This window comes from Engraulis encrasicolus, chromosome 16, assembly GCF_034702125.1.
Source record: "Engraulis encrasicolus isolate BLACKSEA-1 chromosome 16, IST_EnEncr_1.0, whole genome shotgun sequence".
NCBI lineage: Eukaryota > Metazoa > Chordata > Actinopteri > Clupeiformes > Engraulidae > Engraulis > Engraulis encrasicolus.
The window spans coordinates 43088451-43111040 of NC_085872.1; the positions used below are offsets into that span (position 1 = coordinate 43088451).

Genomic DNA, 22590 nt, shown 5'->3' on the forward strand with positions numbered 1-22590 from the left:
TCATCATGAGTTCGGACTCGGAGCCAAGCAAAGCATGCATGTGCTGCTGCCACACTACATTCAAGGCACTTGTAAGTGATTATGGCCAGAGCCGTTTATAAACGGCTGCCACCTAGCGGTTATTCTCTGTCTGACTACTTTTCCCGCGAGTACCTTGGATTATACCAACTGTATAGGGGACCCGATTTTAAGACACGTAAAACTAGCACTGTGTATGCACATTGTGTACATCACATATATCGTTGTATGTATAATTTAATGTATATAATATACATACACAATCAAATTAAAGCCACACATGGGAAACGGTATTATTTTGTTGACAACGTCATTATGGCGCTGCCCGACATAGAAAATTAATATCTTCCGAGTGTTCTGGTTGGTGTAGTCCTTCGCGCGAAAATTGCGTAGCATAACTATTTCGCGCCAAATGCTTTCATTGTGGTTGAAGACGGACAGATACAGGTACGATGCGTGAGCTTCTTATTTGTTTTGAAATGTATTTTAAACGATGCAGCTGAGTGTATTATGTCTGTTATTTGTCATGATCGTTGATGCAGAGACTGGGCTGTATTTTCTAGTTACACGTTGACATTCATCCATTTGTGAAATAAAACGTCGAAGTTAACGCGTGGTTCATCAACAGCAGTTTATCCTGCTTCCATTACAATTTGGAAATGTGGTACCTAAATAATGATGAGTTATTTAATTATAATGTTCTTGAGGACCACTCTCTTTTGAACGATTTGTCACTGGGTAACGTGATGACACGAAGTGAAGTTGTTTTGTGTCTGTCTCCACGTTCAATGTCTGCTAAACAATGATGTGCGAAAAGTTCCAAGCGATCGGAGATTTGCTTTCATGTAGGCTACTAGATAAACGCATGATCAGACAACAGTTGTGGTATAATTTAGGGAATCGTCGCACATTATTGGTTTTGGTTGATTGTATAGTCGTTTGCATGTGGTGATTGTCAATTTCCATTGCGGAAGCATCACTGAACTGTTTTTTCTCTCCCTCTCTCTCTACGTGTTCAGAATATCACACGACAATATTTGGTAAAAATGTCTTCGCCAACGTCAACCCCAAATCGCAAGCGGGGAAGGGATGGTAACCCTCAAACACGTAAGTAATTTATGAAAGTAGGAAGCGTCTACTATAATTGCAGGCCTTCTCAAAGCATCTGCCCCTACAGGCTGAGGATATCTAGATGTTTGCACATTTAAACGATACTTTGTTTATTGTTCTGTTTTCTGGGTGTAGTCAAGCGAGTTGCATTTGTCCAAAAGTTGAGATATCAAAACGGAAGATTCTGTATCCATATAAATACATATTCATGATTATATTTTGTCTCTGAGCAGCTGGGAGTGAGGACCCTCTCTCTCCTCCATCTCAGCGGTCCAGGGGGGATGCTTCTCTGAGTGATTTGCCACCTCTGCCCACCTCACCAGCAACTGACCAGCAAGACACCCCTCTACTGAGCCCTAACCGCTCAGGTACACATTAGTCTCTCCAGGACCATGCCACGCTCATGTTTCTTTCTTTTATTTTGACTTTTTTCTTAATATGTTCTTTGAGTGGGATTGCATGATGGGAATGTAAGCTAATCGAAACCCTCAATGTGGTCTTTCTCTCAGGACTGATGAGTGACTGGGATGCCAGCTCCCCACTCCTGTATGGCACCCCCAGTTCCCGCGTGGATGCAACACCCCGTAGTGGCATTAGGGGAACTCCAGCCCGTGCTCGTACTGACCTGGGATCTGTCAGGAAGCAGGCCCCACAAGTTGACCTCCATTCAGAACCTGTAAGTGTCTTGTCTGTTTTTGACTCAAATGTTGTGTGTAAGAAGTGATGTTTAGAATTTCAGTAAGCAATGCTCATATACAAGGTGTTATTTGTAAATTAATATAATGTAAAACCTAGACACTGACTCATTTTTGAAGAGATGCGTCTGGTGTTAATGTGCCTGCCTGTCCATACTACATACGTGTGTGTGTGTGTGCTTGCCTAATACACTTACCTGTACTTTACTGTGACATTGTAAGAATTTTTAACCCCTATCATACTCTGTATACTGCCTACTTCTACATACTATACTATATTATAGATGTATCCATCAACACTTGTTGTCTACCTTAACTGACAGAGTATGTTTTTCTGCATTGGTCTATCCCAACTCACAGAATGTCTTTTTGCACAATTACCTTTTCTACATTTATTATCTCTATTATTTTATTTTATTTACCCCACCCTGATGACTATTCCTGTGTTTATTTTTGTCTTGAAATGTCCATGTGGGCTTTTGTGTATTTGTGTATTTATGTAAGCTACTGGATACCTGAATTTCCCCCTGGGGATCAATAAAGTTACTCTACTCTACTCTACTCTACATTCTGAAGCTTTATCACACAGTGTCTTAAATCAATGCAAATGTGTCTGTGCTGTGGCAGAGCTGCATTGTCCCAGTATGGGATACTGTGTATTAGATAATGAATGTAATGGCCTGTTGTGTGTATGTCTTGTTAGCCCTCTGGTGATAATGCAGTTGCAAGCGACCAGGCTGCGGGTCAGAGACTGGTTATTTGGGGCACGGATGTCAACGTTGCCAGCTGCAAAGAGAAGTTTCAGGTAAGCTTCATCCATGCTTGGCTCTTATACAAATGAGTTGCATTAATGTAAGTCATTTATTTGCTTCTGTGTTAGTTGTTCTTTACTTCATGACCTGGATTGGATCAGCAAAGTCCTATCCTGAGTAGGTGTGACAGACTTGCATAACGACAATGTGGAACAGCTATTTACACGACTGATTTGTGTGTGTTTGTGCAGAAATTCCTACAACGATTTATTGATCCCAATGGCAGAAATGATGACAACGCGGGCCTGGACCCCACTCAGCCCCTTTACAAGCAGATGCTGGAGGAGGTGAGTTGAAGCTGCAAAATGGATGTGGTGAAAACGATAACAAATGGCGTTTAGCCACCTAGCAAGGTTTGGGAAAAACTTCAACCTTCTGTGTTCATTTGCAGATTAGCGTCGTTGGGGATCCAGTCTTGAATGTCAACTGTGGCCATGTGGAGATCTTTGATGCCGACCTGTACAGACAACTGATGTGCTACCCCCAGGTGAGACGGCACACTGACCACGATCATGACTGGTTGGTCATCAGTGAACATGACCCATGCAGGGGCCTATACGAAGAAGCTGGTCCAGGAATAAACCAGGTTACGTTAAGAGGTTAATCACCTAACAGAAGAGCCTGGAGTCGATGCCAAGCTCTTCTATTAGACTTACCTCTCATCTTAACCTGGTTTACTCTTGAACCAGCTTTGTAGTATAGCCCCTTGCATGGGCGATAATGTGAAACTTTGTAGATGACAAACTTCTGAATGTGAAGTGAAAGTGAAAGCCCATTGGGAAAACTCCAACTCCCATTGTCATTGTGACACAGCACTCCACAGCACACAAGTGAACACTGCACACAACGAAATTGCATTTATGCCTCACCCGTGCAAGGGGGCAGCCCTCAGTGGCGCCCCATGGGGAGCAGTGCGGTGGGACGGTACCATGCTCAGGGTACCTCAGTCATGGAGGAGGATGGGGGAGAGCACTGGTTGATTACTCCCCCCACCAACCTGGCGGGTCGGGAGTCGAACCGGCAACCACTGGGATGCAAGTCTGACGCCCTAACCGCTCACCCATGACTGCCCTTGTGTATCTGTATCTGTATGTGTAACTCATGATGCACCCTTGTCTGTCTACAGGAAGTCATCCCCACATTTGACATGGCGGTCAATGAGCTCTTCTCCCAGCTCTACCCAGACTCCTTCCTGTCATACCAGATTCAAGTGCGGCCTTTCAATATCATCAAAACTCGGAACATGCGCAGCCTCAATCCTGAAGGTACTAAAGGCATACTGAATGAAGTTCAACAAAGTGTAATATCTCACACTTCCTGACGAAGGCTTCATGCCGAAACGCGTCGAAGTATTTTAACCATGCTATACCCAACAAAATAAAGGCATTTTAATTACAAAGATGATGAGTGCCTTGGTGTTTCTAAAACTTTTTTGAAATCAACCAAGCCTGTCACCAAAGAGCACCATCTTTAAAAAAAAAAACTAGACAGTTCCAGGAAGCACTCCAACTGGACTTCATTCTGAAAGTGTAATATCTAGTTAGAGGTTTTTTTCCCCCATGTCAGATATTTCATGAAATCTGAATTCAGCCTTGAGAGTATACATACAGTCTTATGTGTGCCCGGTCTGTGGCCCGTTTCTCTTAACCAGATATCGACCAGCTGATTACCATTAGTGGCATGGTGATCCGCACCTCTCAGCTGATCCCAGAGATGCAGGAGGCCTTCTTCTCTTGCAAAGTGTGCAACTTCAACATGCGCGTGGAGGTGGACAGGGGTCGCATCGCAGAGCCCTCCGTGTGCCGCAACTGCAACACCACCCACAGCATGGCCCTGGTGCACAACCGCTCGGCCTTCTCCGACCGACAGATGGTAGGTGTTCCTTTTTAAGGCTTGTGCACTGAAGAACCTCATCTTCAGTAGATATCCCAGGATTGTAGCATTTCATATTGTACTCATGGAGGAAACGGGCGTTTCACTGGGGATATTGAGAATGAAGGCTAAGACCGACCCCTTTATAGAAGATTTGTGCTTTTTTTTTTCTCTCTCTCTCGTTGTAATGCTGTACATTATCTAGTATTGTGATAGCCATTTTGCCCCATCAGGCTGATGCCATTGATGGCAGACGATATACATGTTTTTTTGTTATTCTTTTCTTTTTTCAGATTAAGGTGCAGGAGTCCCCTGAAGACATGCCCACTGGTCAGACGCCTCACACCACTGTGGTTTACGCTCACAATGACCTGGTAGACAAAGTCCAACCTGGAGACAGAATCAATATCACAGGTAAGGGAAGAGTTGTTGAAACTCTGAATGCTATGCTTGTAGTGCATGCACTTGTCCTAGTTGTGGACACAAGTGTGAGGGACTTCCACAATAACCCTTACGTAATATTTCACATAAGTTAATTTCATTCTCAATGAAAATAAGGGTGTCTTGTCCAGGCATTGCCTCTATCTATGAACTGACTGACTTAGGTTTCATCACATGATGTAAGCTTATGCAATTGGTCACATTAGAACTCTTTTAAAAATATTGACATTTGTGTACTTGACAAATTACTCTTACATTTCCAAGTCACATTTTTATATATTTTATTTCCATTTTTGTTACTTGTAGGAATCTACAGAGCTGCACCGCTGCGTGTGAACCCCAGACAAAGCCAAGTGAAGTCTGTGTACAAGACCCACATCGACGCCATTCACTTCCGCAAGACGCACGAGCAGCAGCTGCACGGACAGACGGATGAAGGAGATCAGAGGCTGTTCACGGAGGAGCGCGTGCAGTTGCTTCGGGAGCTGGCCAGCAAGTCCGACATCTATGAGCGTCTCTCCTCCGCATTGGCTCCCAGCATCTATGAACATGAGGACATCAAGAAGGTCAGTGGACCACACCTAAGGCTAGGGCAGGGATATGAGATTGAAACCCCATGACTTAACCCGGACAGCAGCACCCATTTGTAAAAAGCAAATGGTTAAGTGAGTTAAAAAAAGAGTGGGGAGAGAGAGATCGGAGAGACCAAGCAAATTACCCAGACCGGAATCGAACCCGGGTTGCCGGTGTAGTAACCCAGTGCCCTACCGTGAGGCCACGGTAGGTCCATAAACTTGTTTTAACTGAAATTGTTTGCTTTGTTCCCTAGGGAATTCTCCTGCAGCTTTTTGGTGGCACGCGAAAAGACTTCAGCCAGACCGGTCGTGGCAACTTCCGCGCCGAGATCAACATCTTGCTTTGCGGAGACCCTGGCACAAGCAAGTCCCAGTTCCTCCAGTATGTCTACAACCTTGTGCCACGTGGGCAGTATACCTCGGGCAAGGGCTCCAGTGCCGTGGGTCTGACCGCATACGTCATGAAGGATCCAGAGACGCGTCAGCTGGTACTGCAGACGGGAGCGCTGGTGCTCAGTGACAATGGCATCTGCTGCATTGACGAGTTTGACAAGATGAGTGACAGCACTCGCTCAGTGCTGCACGAAGTCATGGAGCAGCAGACACTCTCCATTGCCAAGGTAACGATGGGAGGACATCGGCATAAACTGTCCCACCACATTTGAGACATTTTTTTTTGGTTCCAGAAGTGCACTTTTCATGTATACTTTTCAAGAAAAATGTAATGCCTGTCCTGTTAATTAACAAACCACTGCAGAATCAACCTTTTGAAAATGCCTTGAAAGTGTATAGCAGCTAGAAGAAGATGACTTCTTCTTTCACTAATTCTGTAATGTGTTTTTTCGCCATAGGCCGGAATCATCTGCCAACTTAATGCGCGCACATCCATCTTGGCGGCAGCCAACCCGGTGGAGTCTCAGTGGAACGCAAAGAAGACAATTATTGAAAACATTCAGCTCCCACATACACTCTTGTCCAGGTGAGAATCGTCTCTGAGAAACACCTGTGCTGCTCACAATGACCTCTCAATTATTGGCCCAAATTTTTTTTAGTGTTGTAGGATTATGGAGAGGGTAATGTAAATTTGGCCATGTAGCCTGGACTTTCTGAAACGCCTTTTTGACATTTCCCGTTTTCTTCATTCTCACAAACTATGGCCCTTAAGGAAAAGCAATGGAATGAACAAGACCGTTCACTGTTTTGTTTCTTTTGTATCAATTCTCCCCACTCCAGATTTGACCTCATATTCCTGATGCTGGACCACCAGGATGAGGCCTATGACAGACGCCTAGCCCACCACTTGGTGTCACTGTACTACCAGAGCAGGGAGCAGATTGAGGAGGAACAAATGGACATGTCTGTCCTGAGGGACTACCTTTCCTATGCACAGTCTCACATCACTCCCAGGATGAGTGAAGAGGCGTCCCGGACACTTGTTGAGGTATAGTGTAGTGGAAAGTGCGCACATCCAGCAAAAAAGCATCAGCAGGTGCCAGATCAAAAAACTGTCACATGTAGGAGCGGGAAAGGATCTGCACACTGCTTGCAAAAGACTTAATTTATTGGGAGCAACGTTTCGATCGTTAGATCTTCTTCAGGCATCTGCCTGAAGAAGCAACGTTTCGATCGTTAGATCTTCTTCTTTGCAAGCAGTGTGCAGACCCTTCCCCGCTCCCACCTGTTGAGGTATGACATTAGTTGATGCCTGAAGAAGATCTAACGATCGAAACGTTGCTCCCAATAAATTAAGTCTTTTGCAAGCAGTGTGCAGATCCTTTCCCGCTCCCACTTGTTGAGGTATGACATTAGTTTGCTTTCTGTGGAATGCACTGCATATGCAGAGCACATTTGTTACCATGGGTCCAAGTCAAACTAGGACCTTCCGTCTTTTTTTCTTTGCTTGTGGCCTCTTGCCTCGGGGGTTCCCCACCTCAATGGGGCACCTAAGTCACGCCCTCTACTTCCTGGTTCATGGGGCAGAGGGAGTCAAAAAATGATTACTGGGCTTGAAAATGAGTGATTTTTGGATTTGTGGTGCATAGGTGGAGGTCCAAGGTTTGGATTGGTGTCAAAAAAGCACTCATTTTCAAGCCCAGTAATTATTTTTTGACTCCCCCTGCCCCATGAACCAGGAAGTAGAGGGCGTGACTTAGGTGCCCCATGGAGCAGACCGTTTCCCTGCAGTCAGTTTGGGCAGAGTAACTTTTTGAGTGGGGGAGGAGGAGTCCCCATTCAACCTGTTTGCAAATGAGAAAATTAAGTTTTTAGATTGCGCTTCTGCGAGATATTGAATGAATCTTTGATCATCAATGATGTCTGCCTCTCATCCCAAGCCCACAAGCAACAGGAAAGGGTCTGGAGGCATCAGTTTGACATGTACCCTATGGCTGCCCGTCTTGAAGCTGCCTTTTAATATGTGACATTGTTTGGTCTTATAAGAGGTTGTAAAAACGTATTTCTGTGTGTGAGCAGGCCTATGTGGACATGAGGAAGATTGGGAGTGGGCGGGGCATGGTGTCTGCTTACCCTCGTCAGCTGGAGTCGCTGATCCGCCTGGCCGAGGCCCACGCCAAGGTGCGCTTCTCCGAGAAGGTGGAGAACATCGACGTGGAGGAGGCCAAGAGGCTGCACAGGGAGGCCCTCAAGCAGTCGGCAACAGACCCAAGAACGGGATTCGTGGACATATCCATCCTCACCACAGGTAATTACGTCGTGGCGTGTTCTCACTAAAGAGTAAGTTTGTGTGTGTGATGCTCTGTAGTAATATCAGGCTTTATTTATTCATGTTGTTTGCTTGTCTTCGAACAGGAATGAGTGCCAGTGCTAGAAGGATGAAGGAGGAAATTGCACAGGCCCTCAAGACAATGATCCAGACCAAGGGAAGCTATGGCCCTGCCATCAAGAATGACCAGCTGTTTAATGACATTCGTGCACAGTCTGAGGCTGTAAGTCCTATCATTTTGCTTAATTTTTCGACGTGAATCTTATGTATATTCACATTTAGTGACTTTATAATTGACTTGTTTTCACCATCTTTTTCAGGTCATCACCAAGAACTTGTTTGACGAGGCTCTTGAGGCTTTGAAGGATGAGGGCTTCTTGACAGTGACAGGAAAAACTGTCCGTCTATTGTAATATATTTCACTTGTCGAACGCTTGCCTTGGAAGTGGGCAGCGTTGTAGCTTAATCTTGCTTTCTTAAAGGTTATCTGCTTTGTTATACGGAGTTTGTTATGAGTTGAATGATGGTTGAATAAATAAGTGTTCTGTCCTATGGAATGAGTGATCCTATGGTGTCAAAATAAAAAAACATATTCAGAAATACTTTTGGTGTGGTGTCTGACTTTTGAGCTAGTTCAATTTAACCTGGACTTATGCATGAATGTCATAGAAAAAGCTCCCATTGGAAGGAAGAGGAAAGGGGATTCTTATCCACCTCTGCTGATGATCTACTAGCCCCTAAAGCCTATATTCTTAAGTCTTCTCAGTTCAGCAAGACGATGTATTTGTGGGGGACGTTGTCGCATCCCTGCCTGTGGTGTCTTGCTCTTGCCCAGATATGCGAAATCTACACAGATAATCATTCCAATGATTTCATCAGTGCAATTATAGCATGAGGAACCCCCAGTTTCACCTGCCTTCACTCCTCAAGTGTTTTCTCCACACAAAGTACGGATAATAACGTGCACTATCTACTCACTCACATTGCACTTTGCTTGATTCAAAAGATGTATCCAATGGTTCATGTCAGTATTTTTGTCTCGTCTTTGGTTTGTATAGAAGACAGACCTACTGCTACCGAAGCCCAACGACACATGCTCCAGTCCATGCATGTCAGTGCAGTAATCATAGATGCACCAGAGACAGTTTAGATCTCTGGATGCACTCCATATGCAATGTTCAGCCTCTCGCCATGGCCCAATCCCAGGTGCCGCCATGTTAGGAAGGTAAAGTGATACTTGTCATAGATGATACCGCCACCCCTATGGTAATGTGCGTATTAACTTCTAACTGATTAATGGTAGGAATATGCCGGCCAAACATGGCCGCGATTTTACTTCAGCCATTCGTTCCCTTTGGCGCTTGTTGAAAGCGGCTCCTAGTGTTCATATTCTATGTGCAGCGGTGCGATGACGTTTACGTCAAGTGACCTATACGTCACGATTTCGTGTGCTTCTGGATTTGGCTGAAGACGATGGCGGCCTCATCAGGTTTGTCTCCCAATTTGTGAAATATTAAAAACCTTTTCTACACGTTTTGGACTTACCAGCACATGCAAGAAGAGTTTGTGCATTTACTTCTAATTTGAAGTTGGTGACCGATTTCGTTATTAAAGTCACCATTTCTTGAGTACTTTGTGCACATCCGCACGCTACCCCTGATGCCGCGCATGGACGTTAGTTATGACAAGGGCTCATAACATTATCTATCTGGGCAATATACAGGACATAAGTCGTCATTCAGTGTCAATTAAATATGGTGTCGTTATAACACACACATTTAAGTGCGGAGCATTGATAAATCGTTTCAGCAGTGAGCTGAAACTACATAATTTGGATTTATGGAAATCTCGTTCATTGTGTGGCAAGATACCATGAATGGCTAACGTTGGTAAAGCTCGCTAGCTACGCTACATTGGACTTGCAAGATTGCACCTATTTAAGTGAGCACTTAAACTGGCCTTGTAATAACTGAAAACGAAAGGCCAAAGGAACTCAGCACTCTTACCGTATAAATGACATTATAAACTTATTTGGGGTTACCGTGCTGAAGTAGTTCTATGGAGTAACTTCCGGTAAATAAATGTTGCACACGCGTTTCCATTTCCCTTCTGGCAAGCTAACTTTGGGCATTGGAAGTGCTGTTGTCTCGCACGATTTTAACACATATGTTTGTCTGGGAGGGCACGGGGTGTAGTCATGCTTTCATGTGATTATTTAACAACTAGCTATTTTGTGTTTAAAAATATAGTTTATCATGGGTGATGCTAGTCGTGTAGCCAGTATCTACATTAAGGAAGTGACTAATGACGTACAATTCCTTTAGTATGCATTATTGCTCAATGCCGCCCTGTACAGTGTCTGTCTGACGTGTCGAGTTGGGCATGGTTTCCTATTTGTTACCAGTACTGAACAGGCCACTGTTGTTCTCTCTCTCTCTCTCTCTCTCTCTCTCTCTCTCTCTCTCTCTCTCTCTCTCTCTCTCTCTCTCTCTCTCTGCGCGTCCTTTGCCAGAATGCATGTCTGTCAGGGGGCTTCCCTGTACAGCACTGAAATGCACATTTGACTTTGCCCTTATTTCGCTTTCTGATAATGCAGTTCGAGTGAACGGAATATCCAATCTCCAATATTTGAGAAACTAAGATCCTTACTGGGTGGTGATTGTTTTCAGTAAGCACTGCAGTACTGGAGTGTACGCCCACTCCTGACATCTCACACAATCCATGCACTTTGGCCTCCATCTCCAGTAGGTGTTTGTGCGTTGCCGGGTCATTATTAACCAGAATTATCTGAAGATCTATCTGCTGATCACAATTTGTTTGTTTCAATTTCATATGTCTGTTCCAGGAGTTAAAGTCCCACGAAATTTTCGCTTGTTGGAAGAGCTGGAGGAGGGCCAGAAGGGTGTTGGTGATGGCACGGTCAGCTGGGGTCTGGAGGATGACGAGGACATGACACTGACACGGTGGACGGGCATGATCATTGGCCCTGCAAGAGTATGTTCCCCCCTCCTCACTCACTTCCACTCCTAAAAACCCAAATATGTTAATTATCTGTAGGGCACAGAAGGAAGGCAAGTGTCCTAATGATTTCTTTCATGACCGTTGTCCACCTGTGATAGCCAGGGTACCTCACAACTTCTATAAAAAGTTTATAGTGTCAGTAAGGAGGTTGTTTTCAGCTTGGTCTTCTACATAGACATACTGGGCAGTGAATGCCTGGTGGGTTGCATGTCAGTGAAGTTGTTGTGTAGAAGATGGTGAGGGAGCTCAGGACTGCAAGTACTTGACAAGACGATCCAGACAACAGACGCTGCCTTGCATATAAAAGTGAAGCTAATACACGTTTGGAATGATACACTCCATAAACCAACATTGTCACTACTGTTGGGAAGTATTTTGGGGTGGAAGATGACCAGCTGTCCCGGTATGACACGGAGCTCCTGGAGCTTGGCGACCACGCCCCCACGCCATATATAGCTCGCCCAGCACGTACATCCTTGGTCCAGTCGAAAAGCTTTCTTTTCCCTGGACATTTATTCGGAATTAAATGAAAATGCAATGTAAACTCGACACAAAAGAACTAATTCCGAACTATTTAATTAAAAATTAATAATTAGGATTTAAAAACATCATGTAAACGTAGCCACTGTCACTAATGCTGGGAAGTAGCCGGGAAAGTGTCACTCATATCACACACTCTATATCACCAGAAGTGAACTTATTAGGAAAAAGATCTATTTGTTTCAAGATCTCCTGTTTACTCAGTGGGTGCTCGAACCAAATGTGTGCCAGTGCATATTTTGTGTTCCAACTTTTGCATTTGCTCATAGCATTTTGTAAGTTTGTGTTGAGCATTGGAAAGAAACAGTTCACCATTTTACACCTCCCCTCAAATTAAATAGTTGCCTTTTACCTTTCTTGCAAATTTGTGAGAAGCTGTTGCTTCTTATGGATGCAAACTTCAAAGTTACTTTCTGTGTGCGAGTTGCAAACCGCTGTATTGCAATCTGGCCAATATTATGATCAGGACATCGACCAAAATGAGTTGTGAGAGAAGGTGCACTAATACCTCCAAAGGGTGCAAGTTCTGATAAGTAGCCCAGGGAGGCCGACATGTCATCATGCCAGAGCGTTAAGATGATACGCCGACTTGGACTGTATCGCGTTTGCATCACGCCTTTTCATGTTAGCTCTGTGGAAGGTTACGTTCAGGCATGGCTTTGGTCTGGGCACAATTTAGTGACAATTTCACCATTTCCCAATTCCCTCACTTGTTTCGCTGTTCTTGGCATAGGTAAAGCAGCAAAAACTTTGCTCTACTCACAGGTTAAGGCTAGGCATGGTTTTGGTCAGGGCATAACAGAGCATTTTCGTTTCTAACAGGAATTCACCGCAGCATCAGAAATTAAGTCACGGCAGGAAAACTGTGCAAGCCTCATCACGTGACAAAAGGGGTTTCCCGCAGCGTTGCATTTTTTTGCAATTACGTGAAATAAATACGCCTTTGCATGAGGGCTGTCTGCCCAGATTTCTCATTGTGAATAGGTTTTATCAGAAGCAGTCACTACATACAGTATACATGCACAGCACAGTCAAGCAAGAAATCCAAGTATACATGTCCTGTAAGAAATCAAATTTGGATGATGTTTGTAATAAGCTACTCCAGGCTGCAGACCCCTTTACTTGTTTGCTTTCTGATATGTAGGCTACTCGCTTGGCAAAATGAATGTCAATAGATCCTGCCGGGAACAAGTTCACACAGTTCGTAAGTTGTAGTGAGAATGTATCAGTCATTGTGGCAACCATTGTACCAACATTGATGACATTACATCCGTGGTGGCTGATGACCTCTTCTGTAAACTAATAATGCAAGAATAATAAATGCATTTTAAGGCAAATGAGTTTATAATTCTGGGCAAAGCCTGCAGCAAAAACTAAGAGGTTCCAATTTCTCTCCCCCACCCTTTCCATTCGTGCAGCTGGCTTAGAAAAGTTAAAGAATAATATGTGCACGCCCATTATTTTCCTATATCCCTCTCCCTTCCTTGATATTGCACAGGTGCCATTGAGGATGTTTCTGTGAATAAAAAAAACGTTGGTTGCATTTAGAAGGGAGAGTGGTTCGAGAAAGGGGAGTGGCTGGCCAATACTCTGACTAAGGTGTATGCCTGCCAGCATAGCTTGACTAAGAATTGCATTAATCAGGAAGGTATAGTCCAATTTTTCAAACTCCTGTTTGGTTCAATTGTAGCTCAACTATGGTGCTTACATGACTTTTAAAACTCTGATTTTAGTAGGACTGAATCCAATAATTCACAATTATTTAAGTGCTTGTAAATACATAGAGTGAGAAGCAATTTGATTTCATTGGTCAGGTTGTTTGTGGATGGCAATTCTACAATACTTGCCCTTTACCTCTTTTGTAGTGTTTAACCCTGAGGTGAGCATCTATCAATAGATATGATCTGATCCAAAGCCAGATCCGAACCCAAATGCAATGACTTATTATTAATTTATGTATTTATTTTTGGGTTTCCAAACCATGTGGCCATATCATCATTTGTGTGTGTCTCTGTGTGTGTGTGTGTGTGTGTGTGTGTGTGTGTGTGTGTGTGTGTGTGTGTGTGTGTGTGTGTGTGTGTGTGTGTTTTCAATCCCATATCTTATTGCTACTAATGCCCCTACTAACAAAAGGCTGATTTAAAGGGACACTGTGCAGGAAATGGAAATGAAACTGGGCTGCCTATTGCCAAATTTGATGTTTACATGAAAGTTTACGAAGTAATAAAATATTTTCTAGTATGGTCCAAGCAATCACAGTCATTTTTGCTGCTAAAAATGGCTATTTTTGGAAATTCAAAATGGCGGACCATGGAGAAGATCCCCCTTTTCATGTATGAAAAGTGCAATTTTTCCAGTCATAATGAATACTTAGAATTTGATGCTGGTGGTAAGTATTCATGAAAAAGGTAACATTAGTGAATGGGCAGCATGAATTCTGGAAATAAACAACTAAAAAATCTCAGTGTCCCTTTAAAGTCTGAATGACTTGGGCGTTGCATTGTTTTGGTGTTTATTAATTTATTTGAATATGTTCAGCAGTGTATTTAACAACATGTTATTGTTTTTCTTGTGTTGCAGACTAACTATGAAAACAGGATATACAGTCTGAAAGTGGAGTGTGGGAACAAATATCCGGAAATATCACCGAATGTTAGATTTGTAACAAAAATTAACATGAATGGAATTAACTCCAATGGAGGGGTATGTATTTGTTTTCTTCCTCATCAAATCATTTTTCAGATTCCTCCTTGACCAAACCCTAAATGAATAGATGCTACATGCTAATCCATTGACGTTAAGCATCCTTACAAGTTGAGACCATTTTGAGTTCTATCATGATTTTATTTACATGGCTGCACTATTTGATTTTTTTTCAGTGAGTTTATTTAGGGAACAATCGGTGATCTCGTGAAATACTTTATTCATGCAGTCTGGCTCTAGCCTGGTCCTGACCATCCCATAATACTACCATTTCATTTCGTATTTATGGTCTGGCATTTGTTTGCTCTGAAGCGATTGTAGAAAGCAGGAAGTTTGCACTCAGTTATAGTTTGAAATTATTGGACACCTCTCACCCAATCGCTGGCAGTTACTCAACAACAACATAGCGCAGACCAATGGCTCTGGCGCAGATGTGTACGTCATTGTCACGAGCGTTCTCCCCCTTTCGTCCCCACGTGGGGGGCGTATTCGATTATTGGCTGTTTTCTGGGGGGGCGTTGCAATCAAAATTCTACTGCTGCAAGCACTCCACAGAGAAGCACGGCCAGACTACAGTAGTGGAGCCAATCCTTTGGCGGAAGTACGTAGGATGGCTCGCGAGGCTAGTCTGGCTCTTGAATTTAAAGTTAAACCCGTTGCCTGTAAATTTCAATTACATTCCGTGGCAACAATATCTGCCTGGACAATTGGGCAGCATGCAATGATGAGTACGGCCCAGATAACGTTAAAGTGGTAGTTCGCTATTTTAGACATTAAGCCTTGTTTGTGTGACTTCTGGGGTGAAGTAGAGATGTTCTCATCACAATTTTGACATTTGGTGCTGAACGGAGCATTTGGGTATTCAAGACTGCAGCCCCCCCACCTTTACATTGACTCCAATGAAGCACTCAAGCAATCGATCATAAAATGGCATTAAACTTTCGTTTGCAGAGACATGAAACTCACCGAGTGGTCAGAGGTGGGCAGCGATACGTTGGCTCGAAAATCACCGCGAAATACGCTTCCAGAGAAGATATATTCATTATTGTCCGTTTTCATTGATTGTATTGGTTTGAGTAGCGACCGGAAATGGGGGTGCGTTTGTTTACGTTACTATCTATGGTTTGTATGCAAGCTGTAGTTTTTGTAGCCAGTCCCGCTCAAAGATAGCCGTTCTACCTCGCTCCTTGATGTCTACATAAACAACACACTATCGCTACCTACTGGCTGGATGTCTACTGCTATTCAATGGCGTCTGGGGAAAAATAGGTCCGCCAAATGCTAAACAACAGTTAGAAGGCATATTTCGCTGCAATTTTCGGGTCAATTTATCGCTGTCTACCACTGACCACACGGTGAGTTCCATGTCTTCTCAAACAAAAGTTTAATGCCATTTTATAATCGATTGCTTGAGTGCTCTATTGGAGTCAATGTAAAGGTGGGGGGGCTGCAGTCTTGGATACCCAGATGCTCCGTTCAGCACCAAATGTCAAAATTGTGATGAGAACATCTCTACTTCACCCCAGAAGTCACACAAACAGGGCTTAATGTCTAAAATAGCGAACTACCACTTTAAGTGAGAAGGTGGTATTGTGGAATAGCGCCCAGCAGAGGGGTGCAGCGGAGGGGTCTTGACTCCCTCTGAAGGGTGCTATTCTAGAACAGGGACTGCCTCGTCAAATGTTATCCCTCCTATTAAATGCCTTACTTAAATTATTCACACGACAGCCAGTGTCATGAAAGGTATTGATTGAGAGATTGTATTATGGTGAATCTCTTCAGTGACACAGCATAGTACATTGACATCAGCTGATTTTGAGCTGGAAATGATTGTACTCCTTGAGGAGAAATATGAAATATTCAAACTAGCTAAAACCCTGTTGCCATTGCCAGCGTGTGGATATTGGAGTCACATGTCTCTTATTCAGAGTTACCAGACGTGCGCAAACATTTGGAAGCTCCTGTCCAGTGACCGGAGCACTGCACAGTAGAAAGATGAGCCATGCAATAAATGGGAAGATGCCTGTGATAACCAGCAACATTTCCTAAGTCAACTGGATTGCCGTAGCCCATACTTGTTATTTATAACAATATTAAGGCCACATATCCTCTGACAGTGCCAGATGACCATATTGGGTATTTGAACTGATATTTCTCCTTCACCAGGTGTTCTTCTGATGACCTCTCTGCCCTTTTCTTTGCTCTCAAGTTCACTTAACTTCCTTTTTTCCCTCTTAGGTGGATGCACGTAGCATACCAGTTCTAGCAAAATGGCAAAATTCATATAGCATTAAAGTTGTTCTTCAAGAGCTACGACGTCTAATGATGTCCAAAGAAAATATGAAGCTTCCACAGCCGCCAGAAGGACAGACATACAGCAATTAATTTTACAGGATTGTTTAACCCCTCTGTCTTAAACCTTACTCTCTTAGAAATGTCTCATTAAAAGGCAAAAATCATGCTGAAATCCACTCCACATAATATTACGACTCACATCAGCAAGTGTGGAATTGGGACTTTTTTTGTTAGGTAGGCTGATGTTAAGAGTATGTCAAAAAACAAAAAAAAGACAAACAAAAAGGAATGCCTTTTATGTTAGGGCACTATGTGACATGTTGTTTTACAAGATGTGCACAAATGTATCTTCCATTGTTTCAGCCCTCTTTTGACCAGCTTTAAAGTTCACGAGAGTTGTTTTTTGTTGGCAGAGGGGTGCGAGGCATCTCTCTTATCTGACATCTTTTAAGTCAAATCAACTGTTCAACCAAACTAATTAGGTTGCGTGTGTATGATGGCATGCTGAAAACTACTACAACACTTAGTTGACAACGACAAAGCTGTGTAATACATTGTAAAGTAGTGATTATATAGTGGGTTCATTGAGATTTCTTACAGAAGACTTAAAAAAAGATAAATAATTTGAAGTGTGCCTGTAGTCTTCTTGTAGTGTCACAGAACGATGATTTTTTTCCATTCTTTCTTTTTTTTTAAAGACCTATGTTTGACATGAACACATTTTTTTTTCTGTGCAGCAACTTTTTTTGACATGTAACAGATGCCATTTGTTCTGTTCTAAATGACCCTCACATTTAACTTTTAGTGGAAAATGACTGGTGTATCAAAATGTGACCATGCAATTAAAAAACACTCTGAGATTGGTGCTTCAGTTCATTCATCATTTTAATCTCGAAACGGCACGTTGTGTGTCATTTTGACTTTTTTCCCCATGTGTTATACAAAGCCATTACATAAGTTAGATGATTATTCCATGCAGTAGACGCGGTCACATGGCGTGAAATGGCAAGCATTAACATAACACATGAAAACTAACAAAAACCTGTTGTGTTTATACATAATATCATGATGTCATGTTGGCATGTCTCCATCCATGTGTTCATGGAATGGCAAATATGAACACTACAATGCACAGGCTAGCAAATCTGATAGCTGTTATGGTATATTGTTGTGTGGAACCGTAAAGGACAATCCCCTTGCCAGGATTGGTCGGTTGTGTTGACCACCTCATCATTTAAGCAGCCTTTTCTCATCAAGGCCTACTGTGGGCTAGCCCGTCGTACCATAAGAATTTCATATTCCTATACTACTAAATTCCAAAAAGGTTGGGACACTTGGTACTTTTTTGTGAATGAGAACAGAATTCTGCCATTACTGCCATACTTCAAAATATTCAGTTTATGCATAAGATGGAGAGTTGGGCCAAGTCAACATATCAAAGTGTTATTGCCAAGCAAAAAATGTTGTTTTTAGGGCAATATGTGCTCATTTAATATTTGACCCATGCAACAATCGTTGGATAAAGTTAAAAATAGCACAAGTAAGAACTTTTTATATTTGATCATATTGATGTATAGGCCTATATTACACCAAGTACACCAAAAAAGACAGCTGTTGAAAAATTCACCACATACACAATGCTTCATAAATGTACATGATGCAGAGGTTTACCCAGAGAGACTGGATAAAATGATGGTAATATTACTCCTAGAATCTCTGGTTTAACAGTCTTCAATGGGGCAAAGATCATTCTACAGGGACCCAGAAGACATCTGTCCTCTGAATACAGAATGGAAACTACTCTGTACCCTCTAGCCTACACAGCTTATGAATCATTCAAATTGATTTAGTGGTCATTTCGAAAGACTGCATACACAGATGTCTCCAAAATTATAGCTGTGTCTTTAAAAAGGTGAGTAAATGTCAAGATTCTTCAAATATACATATTGTACTCATGAACACAAAAACATTTGGGGCATTGCACATTCCATTTCAATTTTTTTAAAATGAAAAAGCAATTATATTTTGCTATATTTCACAGATGGCGAAGAAATTAGATATCCAAAAAATAGCATTGACATGTGCCAGAAATGTAAAAATGTACCAACCATACTAAGTAATTCTTCAAATTTCAACTCTGCTAAGTATACTAAACTAATATTTTGCTTTATAACCATGGTTTCTGAAAATTGTTTTGCATCTGTGGTGCATGGAGTCGACCAACTTCTGACAACAGCCAAAAGGTATTGCCGTACAGACCAATTGCACTACATTCCATAATTCCTCTGTTTCTTGGTTTTGCCTCATGAAGGGCATTTTTCATGCCATAAATTAGGATAAGGGTGTTTGTCTTGAACCATGATTTTTCTCGCTTACATGTGTGTTTGGGATCATTCTCGTGTTGTAACATCCACTTCAAAGGCATTTCCTCCTCAGCATATGACAACGTGTCTTCTTTTAGTATCCTGATCCTCAAACTGATCCATGATCCCTGGTATGCAATAAGTAGGACCAACACTAGTATGAAAAACATCCCCATGTTTGCACCACCATTAGGCCTAGTTAAGATCGTTAAGATTGTTAGTTTTTTGTCAGATGTCCTGCAAATACAGAATTCAAGCCACAGTACAAAGTGAACAGCGTTAAGCTTGCGCCATTATATGGGGATGTTTTTCCAGTACATTTTATTTGAAGAATTTTGACATTTAATAACCTTTTTAAAGGCACTGCTACTATATTTTGAGCACAACGGTATGATGATATGGGGATGCAGTAGTAAGTAGTTAAGATGGAAAGCTAAAAAAAAAAAAATTGCTAAATGATACACTATATTACGAAATATTCAGTCACCCATCCAAATGATGGCTGGGGCGCCACTGAGGGCTGCCCCCTTGCACGGGTGAGGCATAAAATGCAATTTCGTTGTGTGCAGTGTGCAGTGTTCACTTGTGTGCTGTGGAGTGCTGTGTCACAATGACAATGGGAGTTGGAGTTTCCCAATGGGCTTTCACTTTCACTTTCACTTAATTTGGCCTAGTCAGCTTAATGTTGTAATGGGGGGGATGATTTGTTTACATTTAAAAAGAACTCTGCACATGTGATACATATTCCAAATGACCTGATTATACCCATTTAATTTAACCAAGTAGTTAAAACCTCTTAAGCTTCACACCCCCCGGTACCGGGTTTAGACCACACCTCCCACCAATATCATATTCATCATTCATCATTCATAAACCATAAGATGTACTACGAGGTCAAAAACCAGGTGATTGGGTGAGTATGATAACAGCTGAGTAGTCAACGTAGAACCAGAAAAGTTCCACGAAAGCCTTTATCATCATCTAGGGAGATAGATAGTAGGCTACATTGTGCATGTAGGGAACGATGGGGGAAGTATTAAATTACATTGGCTACGTTTACATGATGTTTTTAAGTCCGATTTAATAAATGCGATTTAAATAGATCGGATTAAGAGTTATTTTGCGATGTGTATACATGGCACTTTCACTTAAATGCGATTTAACGTCTGGGGAAAATAAAGCATTGTGATTGGACTGAGGACGCACGTGCTGAGTGAGCCAAATAAGGCGTGGGGGCGTGGTCGCCAAACCTCCGGGGAACTGTTTGCTACTGGCACAGAGGCTAATCTTCTGCCCGAAAATGAATTCCCCCAGTTCGGACTCAAGGCTGAAGAAATCCCCTTTGGGCCTGGTTCTTTCAAATGATAGTTAGCACCCACCTAGCTTAGAAAAACGAACTGGTCAAAGGGTGATGTGGAGTAACTTTGTTGTGCTTCATTACTTCGTGGGGTACTTATACATCAATATATGGAAGCCACAACATTTATAGATAGCCTTTCTACCTATAGCCGTTCCACATCCTTTTCGCCCCATTATACAAAATTTGGCAGCAGTTCAATGGATTTGCATTAGGGGCGCTGTTCAGACAGAGCAGATTGGGGTTCCCCTATTGGGCTGGGGCTAATCACCCACAATAAGTCCTCGCTAGCAGCTAAAACCTGAACATATTACTGTCGTCTCTGACTGCAAATTAAACATTAAAATTAAAAACACAGTAACCTAGGAGTTATATTCGTCTAGTTTCTTACAGCTTTGACATTTGTGAGTCAGTCCTCACTAGCTTCTAGCTAAGGAAATGACGACATCCGATTGGTGAATGGGGAACTAAACCGGATGCTAACGTAGGCGAGACGTAGCCTAGCCACAGGCTAACTGACAATGTTTGTCAAACGTGAGGCCAACAACTCAGCCGATCGTGATGTACGCCACAAATAGACCAATCGATCACATATTTAAAGAAGGCATGTGGCTCGCAAGATATAGCCTACAATTTTTAAATCCATCGCTCCACCCATGAATTAAGGCATTGGTCGTATCCGTGGAAAAGTCAGATTCGCCCATAGGCGCCCATTATAAAAGCCTCCTATCAGGTCTCCTAAAGGGGCGTGGCCGACGTCATAAGTGAAACAGGAAGGAACGTCGAGCTGGCCGTCTCTGCATTTAAACCGTGGCTGTGTCTCAAATGCCGCACTTGTGCACTTCGGGCACTGTTTTTCAGTGCCTAGGGCGCTCACGCTGAAAATTTCAGTTGAGCCAGTGCACTGAAAGTGCCAGGATGATCCCCTAACAATGGCGGAAAAATGCAGTGCTTGAATGATGGACACTGCATGCACTAAACGGCGGCCATGTTGACAATGACACGGAGGAAATGTGGCATTCAGTTCAGTAGAAGAGTTTGGCCAACAGTCTCCTAATTCTGTGAATAATGTTGATGGGACACCAACCTTTTCATGGCAACCAAAGTATTGTATGTGTGATTGCTGTCCTTTGGGGTGAAGGACATGGAAATAGAAGCACCAGACGCTGTGTATTGTAAACAGTAGCCAACTCATATTATGGCGAGCTAATGCCATGCTCAGCCGTCACTTCCAGCGAGGGCACAATGCATAGTGCTCATATTTTTCCACGACACTATGCACTAAAGACCTCAGTGCACTGTGTGCACTATGCACTGACTGTCAGTGCACTGACAAAAGTGCGTCATTTGAGACATAGCCTGTCTCTGGTAAAGCGAGTTGCCGCCATGTTTGTTTTCCAGAATCACCCGGGTAGAGAGCTCACGTGCAGCATTCTGGGTAATTGAGTTTCACGTTATTCATGCACAAAATGCGTGTTTTTTAAAAAATGCAGTGAGTTTAGAGAATCAAACCAAGTGCCATTTGGAAGGGTAATTTACACTTCCTTTAGGAAAAATAAAATGAAAACCGGTGGCCTTCCATATCCGACACATCAGTTGCGTCTACTGTGGAGCTTCATAGGACCCCCATTCATTCTGACGGCTCTCCTCTGCTTGAACATCGCCGCCTCGTGGACAGTACCACCCGGAAGAAGCTGTCAGTTTGGTCTCTCCTCTATAAACCCTCTCTGATTTATAGTCGCTTAGGGACTTTAAATTAAGCAAAACTTTCATGTGAAAATCAACAGGAAGTGCCGCCATTTTTTTCTCATTGGCAAAGAGCACGGGCTCTTGGCGCCATCGTGTGGCCAACGAGCATGCGTGGAACGACCGGACTTATTGTAATTCTGAATAAAAGGTTACATGACAGAGGAACGTGTTTAATCGGATTTGAAAGAGGAATAAACCACCCACTTTAATCGGACTTAAGTTTAAATCTGAATAAACTTAAATCCTGTTCGGTAAGTGTTTACATGATATTTTTAGAGTGGAATTAAGTTTTAATCAGATTTAAAGTGAGTTAAATC

The 22590-nt window shown here is 42.7% G+C and overlaps 2 protein-coding genes across 2 annotated transcripts; both read left to right on the forward strand.

The window, feature by feature from the left end:
* Positions 1-397: 397 nt before the first annotated feature.
* mcm4 (minichromosome maintenance complex component 4) lies at positions 398-8847 on the forward strand. Its single transcript, XM_063219711.1, has 17 exons — positions 398-465; positions 1038-1125; positions 1362-1496; positions 1638-1804; positions 2527-2628; positions 2827-2922; positions 3027-3122; positions 3762-3900; positions 4287-4507; positions 4801-4921; positions 5255-5514; positions 5778-6143; positions 6375-6502; positions 6757-6964; positions 7996-8224; positions 8332-8468; positions 8566-8847. The coding sequence occupies exons 2-17, from the start codon at positions 1065-1067 to the stop codon at positions 8656-8658; spliced, it is 2559 nt and encodes an 852-aa protein (XP_063075781.1). The 5' UTR covers positions 398-465; positions 1038-1064; the 3' UTR covers positions 8659-8847.
* A 776-nt stretch (positions 8848-9623) lies between these two features.
* Positions 9624-17664, forward strand: ube2v2 (ubiquitin-conjugating enzyme E2 variant 2). The gene is made up of 4 exons (XM_063219713.1): positions 9624-9734; positions 11091-11239; positions 14387-14509; positions 16748-17664. Exons 1-4 carry the CDS (start codon positions 9719-9721, stop codon positions 16892-16894), a joined length of 435 nt encoding a protein of 144 aa, XP_063075783.1. The 5' UTR covers positions 9624-9718; the 3' UTR covers positions 16895-17664.
* Positions 17665-22590: the final 4926 nt, after the last annotated feature.